The 7,268-nt window shown below is 51.0% G+C and overlaps 1 protein-coding gene across 1 annotated transcript; it reads left to right on the forward strand.

The window, feature by feature from the left end:
• Positions 1–11: 11 nt before the first annotated feature.
• B3GALT6 (beta-1,3-galactosyltransferase 6) lies at positions 12–1,619 on the forward strand (the record flags this gene model as incomplete). The annotated part of the gene is given in 1 exon segment (XM_014582392.2): positions 12–1,619. A coding segment is annotated over 1 exon segment (729 nt), but the record flags the coding sequence as incomplete, so codon positions are not given.
• Positions 1,620–7,268: the final 5,649 nt, after the last annotated feature.

Here is a 7,268-nt window from a genome sequence, read left to right on the forward strand (position 1 = left end):
GTGGCGGGCAGGGCGACGTGTGGGCGCGCTTCGCTGTGGGCCCTGGCGGCCTGGGAGCGGAGGAGCGGCGTGCCCTGGAGCGCGAGCAGGCGCGACACGGAGACCTGCTACTGCTGCCAGCACTGCGCGACGCCTACGAGAACCTCACAGCTAAGGTGCTGGCCATGCTTGTCTGGTTAGACGAACATGTGTCCTTCGAGTTTGTTCTCAAGGCGGACGACGACTCGTTCGCACGTCTGGATGCGCTGCTGGCAGAGCTGCGCTCCCGGGACCCTGCACGCCGGCGCCGCCTCTACTGGGGCTTCTTCTCTGGCCGTGGCCGAGTCAAGCCAGGGGGCCGCTGGCGTGAGGCCGCCTGGCAGCTCTGCGACTACTACCTGCCCTATGCACTAGGCGGTGGTTACGTGCTCTCTGCGGACTTGGTGCACTACCTGCGCCTCAGCCGCGAGTACCTGCGCGCATGGCACAGCGAAGATGTGTCCCTGGGTGCCTGGCTGGCGCCTGTAGATGTGCAACGCGAGCATGACCCGCGCTTCGACACAGAGTACAAGTCTCGGGGCTGCAGCAACCAGTACCTGGTGACACACAAGCAGAGCCTGGAGGACATGCTGGAGAAGCACCAAACACTAATGCACGAGGGCCGCTTGTGCAAGCAGGAGGTGCAGTTGCGCCTCTCCTACGTTTACGACTGGTCAGCACCTCCCTCGCAGTGTTGTCAGAGGAAGGAGGGCATCCCCTGAGCCGCTGCTGGGCAGTCCTGATGAATGTGGGCACGGGAAAGTAGAGGCCAGGCCAGGCCAGTCACCCTCTGAGGCCTGTGAGTGACACAGCTGAAGTAGTGAAGGAGGAGTTGGTAGAGGAGGCCATACGCTGTCTAAGCCTCCAGGTTCTGGCTCTTTGTCCCTGACAAGTCCAGCCTGATTTCTCCAGTGTTCTTTGAGTAGATGCCAAGCAGCACCAGATAACACCTACATCCCAACGGTGGTGCTGTGCCCAGGGGTTTTCACCTCAGTGGCCATCCCATCGTAGGTCTTGTTTTGGACTTAGGAGACAGGGTTACCATCACAAAGTATCACTTACAGTTAGAAATGGCCTGTGAATCTCAGCCAACATGAACCTATCCTGGAAGTGGGCTTTGGGTGTGAGGGCAGAACAGAACCTACCCTCCACCAAGGGGCTTACAGTGTCTCCCACCCCCAACTCCTCCTGTGACATGTTCTGGGGCCACTGCACTCACTGTCCACCTAAGAGGGCTCTGCACAGAGCTGTGAAAGCTGCAGGCTGACCTGCCGTCCGTGCGCTGCAGTGTACCTGTGTGTGGTCACCCAAAGCAGCTATCCTCTTCCATGTCTCTTGTTGGTTTTATCGTGTGTAAGTCAAAGATCTGTTTCATGTTCATTGGCTTTAATGGTATCCTGACCTTTATCTCCAGAGTGAATTTGTGGTAAATAGAATTCAGTATTTGCTTATGATTTATTTATAGATACTGTAAATTTGTGTAGATAAGAGTTTAAGTTGGGACTGTACAGGTCCTTTTTTTTTTTTAATTAAGAAAAGACTTTTATATCAGAACTTGGAATTTGTGGGTTAATCTGTTTGTACAACTTGAGTGTTCGACCCCGCCGCTGCATGTGTGTTTAAACATGGAAGAATTTTAAAACTGTCCATTTCTCTTTCAAGTTTACACATAAGTCAGTCCCATTGTCTCTTTGTGAAAAGATTTTCCTTTTAAGGCTTCCTGGTGGAGTGCGGCAGCCTCACAGGCCAGAGCTTCCCTGTTATTTCAGACTCTGGGCCCAAGTTCCAGGAATCTGAACCCTTGAAAGTGTTGACCAGACTTCCCAAATTCTGTCTTAAGAAAACAGGCTTTGTTGGCCGGCACCCCTGCCTGACCGCCTCTCACGTACCTGAACACATCTTCAAAAGTTTGGGGGTTCCTTTTTCGTTTGCCCCCATTTAATGTGAAAAGTGAATGCTGTGGTCTTTGCAGAAGTGAAATAAAGTGGTTCCAGGACTAAGAAGATGGCCATGCGCCCTCTCAACCTTTACTGTGTGCACGTATTACACATTGTCCTAGAATCTGACTTTTCTGTCTGAGAAGCCTAAGTTGTTCCTGCCATGGTATTTATCATCCCTCTTTGGGGTAATATGAAAAGGGGAGGGATACAAATACTGATTCGCCTTTTTATCACCATTCTTTTCAGTTCTTAAGCCATGAACTCAGAATAGGTTTGGGTTATTCTGTAAAGGTAGGAGAATACTCAGAACTAAAAGTCGCTGGAGTAAAGCCCTGGGCCAGAAAACAGGGAGGGTCTTGGTGACCTAAACTAATTCTGAGAAGGTACAGATGAGACCAGAGAGGTCCTGAGGTCTCATATGGTTACAGGTGAATAAGAGCTTTCTGATTGGCTCCCTGAAGCCAGTACTAAGTTCCCTGTGTCTACATTGTTTACGAGCAAGGATTGATGAAAGGACCTAAGGTTGGGGATACCAGGGTGGGCAGAATTGGGGCCCTGCTCTCCACAATGGGAGTGGTGACAGGTTCCCTAGGGATGCTGATTAACAGCAGGGTCCCAGATTACTTGAGTTGTCTTGTCTGAACCTCACAATTGATTCTTCTCCCCTCCCCAACCCCAGGCTAGGCTGCACCCCTCCAGCTCCCTGGTGCCACCCCACACCATGGCTCTTGGCTGTGCACTTGCGCAGCATTTTCTCCAAGGCAGCTCTCCCTGGTCTGACTCCTGGCTCCCCTGCACACCTCCCATCCACCAAGGCTCTTGCCATCCATCCCACACCATCTGAAGTCAAACTCTAAGCCCCAACCAGCCCAGAGCCCAGGAGGTAGCAGGCCCTCAGGAGACTGACAGAAGGACCACTGATTTCATGGGGCTAAAAACAGGATGCACAGCTAATTCTTCCCAGGCTGGTGTCCTTAAGCGACCCAGAGAGTCAGTTGTAGAGGGAGAGCACGTCAGGAGTTGGTACATAAGGCAATGAGCATCACCATGAGGTGCATGGCCCATGGAGGCCCATGACAAGGCAGGGTGTACAGGTCTGCCCTCTCCCTCCTGGGGCACTCCTGTCCCCTCCCACCCCCCACCCCCCAAGGCTGGCATGGAAGCAGTTGAGTAGGCTCCAGCTCCAGACAGGCCTATACCCTTGGTACTTGCCCACATACAGACTGCTGCCTGGGTTTAGGCCTTAGGCCCCCACACCCCTCTCAGACCTTCGGGTCTCTATCCACTTGCCCATCTGGGCAGGGTCTGTTCCTGGCTGCGATCATGGTTCTCTCTCTCTCTCTTTTTTTTTTTTTTTTTTTTTTGAGAGGTTTTTGTTATAGGGCGCATGCACTCGCCAGACAAACAGAAAGCGAGAAACCCCCCAGGGGGGATGATCACACCACAATCCCTTCTCCATTCTCTTCTCACCATCTTGGGCACGCACGCACACGCGCTCGGCATGAGTTTAAGCCACCGGGTCTGGGACTCAAACTGCAGTCAACTACATGGGAGTCCAGTGACATAGCCATGACGCTAACTGCTGGTCCTGCAATCATGGTTCTCAAGGCTCTGGTTAAAGAATGAATCATATATCCCAAAAGATATATTCAAGTCCTAACCCCCAGTACCTGTGGGTGTGACCTTATTTGGATATGATCAAGTTAAGATGAAGTCACTGGGCCTTTCTCCAATACGCCTGGTATCCTTTTCAGAAGAGACAAGACCAGCTGGTATGAAACAATATGCTCTGTGAGGCTGACTCATGGGAAGGTTCTGGGTTAGCATCTAGGCACATCCATGAGTACCCAGGCCAGGCACATGCCCGTGATCCAGAGCTGGCTGTTAGCAAAGGGGGATTGTGACTTTGGGACCCTTTTGGTGGTGCTGGCTCCCTTACCCTCTTTCTCTTGCTGTTTGAAAAACAAGGATGAGTCAGACAGTGGCACAGTAGTAAAACACTGCTCCAGGTATCCCACATGGCAAGTTTCCTGGTTCAAGTCAGAGACATTCCTGGGTATGGAGGGCATATGCTTGCCCATGACCTGGGGCTGGCTAAAGGCTGGGAGTGGACTATGGTGTCAGGATCCTGTTGGAATCTCTCTCTTTGCTTTTTCTCTCTGAAGAAATAGATTGATTTTTTTTTTTTTTTTTGAGAGGTTTTTGCTATAGGGAGCGTGCTCTTGCCAGAAAGACAGAGAGAGACAGAAAGCGAGAAATCACCCCCCACACACACAGGGGATGGCCATGCCACAATCCCTTCTGCTCCATTCTCCTCTCAGGATCTTGGGCACGCACACACACGTGCCTGGCATGAGTTTAAGCCACCGGGCCCAGGACTCGAACTGTGGTCGACTACATTGGCAGTACAGCAACATAGCCATTACGCCAAATGCTGGTCCTGAAATAGACTTTTTTAAAGGCTTTTCTCCAGTGTGCTCACTGGAGAGGGACAGAAAATGAGAAATCATCCCCCGGGGGGAGGGGGGGAGGGATGACCATGCTGCAATCCCTTCTCCGTTCTCCTGTTGGATTTTGGGCATGCACACACATGTATCAGCATGATTTTCAAGTAACCAGGTCAGGGACTCGAACTGTAGAGTCAGCCATGTGGAATCCAGCACCTTAACCACCACTCTACCTGCTGGCCCAGAAATAAATAAACTTTTAAAAAGACCCAGCCATTGTGGCACAGCAAAAATGCAAGTGCCCTGCAAGGCTAGAAGCTATATGGCCAACTGTGGGTTCAGATCCCAGGTCAGCTTGAAAATACCGAGCTGGAAGATAGGAAAGGGGATCATGGTGTGATGAGTCCCTGTCGGGGATGCTTTCTCTGTGTGCACGTGCTACCATTAAAAAAATAAATAAATAAAGGTGAAAAAGAGAAGGAAACAGACACATGGGGAGAAGGCAGCCTGTGATCCTGTGAGGACGGAGGCAGAGACTAGGGTGATGCTCTGCAAGCCAAGGGACAAGAATCGAGAGTAGGGACCAGCAGGTGGCACGAAGAGTGAGGCAGCTAGATGCAACATGGCTGACCCTGCAGTTCAAGTCGACCTGGTAGCTTGAAAAACACACCAGGCACATGTGCATGCATGCCCCAAAATCCCAAAGGGATAATCAAGGAAAAGAGATTGTGTTGTGGCTATCATGCCCCCAGGAGGTGCTTTCTCACTTTCTTTCTCCCCATCCCCCCCCAGCAAGCACAGATGCCTTATAGCAAACTTTAAATAATAATAATAAGGGACCAGCAGATGGCATAATGGTTACATCACCGGCCTCCCATGTAGCTGACTGTGGTCTGAGTCCCAGATCTGACAGCTTAAACTCACACCAGGCATGTGTGCATGTGTGCCCCAAATTCTGAGAGGAGTATGGAGAAGAGATTTCAGTGTGGCCATCTCCCCTGGGGGGTGATTTCTTCTCACTTTCTGTCTGTCTGTCTGTCTCTTTTTGTCTCTCTGGTGAGCACACACACCCTATAGCAGAAATCTCTCTTAAAAATAAAAAGGGGGGGGGGAACCAGCAGTTAGCATAATGGCTATATCGCTGGACTCCCATGTAGTCGACGAGGTTCGAGTCCCAGACCCAGTGTCTTAAACTCAGGCCGGGTGCGTGTGGGTGCGTGCCCAAGATCCCAAGAGGAGAATGGAGGAGAAGGGATTGCGGTGTGGCCATCCCCCTGGGTGGTGATTTCTCACTTTCTGTCTCTCTGTTTCTCTCTGTCTTTCTGGCAAGCACACGTGCCCTATAGCAAAAACTTCTAAAAAAAAAAAAAAAAAAAGGACCAGCAGTTAGCGGAATGACTATGTCTCTTAACTCCCATGTAGTCGACCATGGTTCGAGTCCCAGATCTGGTGGCTTAAAAAACGCTGAGCCGTGTGCATGCGTGCACAAGATCCCGAGAGGAGAATGAAGGGATTGTGGTGTGGCCATCCCCCCCACCGGGGGTGATTTCTCACTTTCTGTCTCTCTGTCTCTCTCTTTCTGGCAAGTGCACGTGCCCTATAGCAAAAAACAAACAAACAAACAAACAAACAAACAAACAAAAAAACCACCTCTCCAAAAAAAGAAGAAGAAATAAATAAGAAAAAGATTGAGAGTAGGAACAATGAAGAATTCTACCCAGAGTCTCAGAGGACGGGTGGCCCTACTAAGACCTTGTTTTCAGTCTTCTGACCTCCAGAACTGTGAGCAAATACAACAGTTTCCTTTTGCCATGACAGATCTTTTCCAAGACCCCTAATGGATGCCTGAAACCACAGATAGCACCCAGCCCTGTGAGTACTGTGATTCCCAAGCTGAGGCTAACAGGTGACTAACAGAAGGGTAGGTGTATACAGTATAGTACACGGACAAAGGGATGATTCCTGTTCCAGGGGAGGTGAAGTGGGATGGCAAGAGATTTCATCATACTACTTGCGTGTGCAATTTAAAACCTATGAATTGTTTCTGGAATTTTCCATTTCATATTTTCAGACCAGGGTTGACCAAGGGTAAAGGCAAAACTGCAAATGAGGGGCAACAACTGTGTATTTCTATTGTTGGAACCACTGGTGTGTGGTGTTTGTTCCAGAGCCCCAGGAAACCAGCACAGCCCCCTGTGCCCAATGCCGGAAGCCATGTGGGCATTCGCTGGCAATGGCTCCTACAGCCATTGACTGAGCCCAAACCTCTACCTCTCGGGACCATCTTGGAGCAGGATTTGGTCCAGCCTGCAGCAAAGTAGCCTCGCTGGCTACCCAACCCCCACATTCCTTCCATTAGACCTAGCCGACGCCTCTACTGCCTGGGTCACCCCTGACCCTACCACTCACTCCCTGGCTAACTGTGCCAGCTCAAAACCTTCAAGGTCTGCAGCCCCTGCCTGCCCCAGGAACCCTGACCACATCATAAGATGTGCCAAGGGACCAGCAGTTAGCGCAATGGCTATGTCTCTGGACTCCCATGTAGTTGACCACGGTTCAAGTCCTGGACCCGATGGCTTAAACTCACACCAGGCGCATGTGTGTGCATGCCCAAGATCCTGAGAGGAGAATGCAGAAGGTATTGCAGCAGGGGCAATTCCACCTGGGGGGTGATTTCTCACTTTCTGTCTCTCTGTCTCTATCTTTCTGGTGAGTACACACACCCTGTAGCAAAAACCTCTCCAAAAAAAAGATGTGCCAAAACTCTCAGAAATAACCAGCTCCAGGACCCCATCCAGGCCCTCAGGGAACAGCTGACTACAGACAGGCCTGAAGAAGGTGACCAGGCCCTCGGCACCCAGAC

The sequence above is a fragment of the Tupaia chinensis genome, unplaced genomic scaffold (genome assembly GCF_000334495.1).
Source record: "Tupaia chinensis unplaced genomic scaffold, TupChi_1.0 Scaffold143584_1, whole genome shotgun sequence".
Taxonomy (NCBI): Eukaryota; Metazoa; Chordata; class Mammalia; order Scandentia; family Tupaiidae; genus Tupaia; species Tupaia belangeri.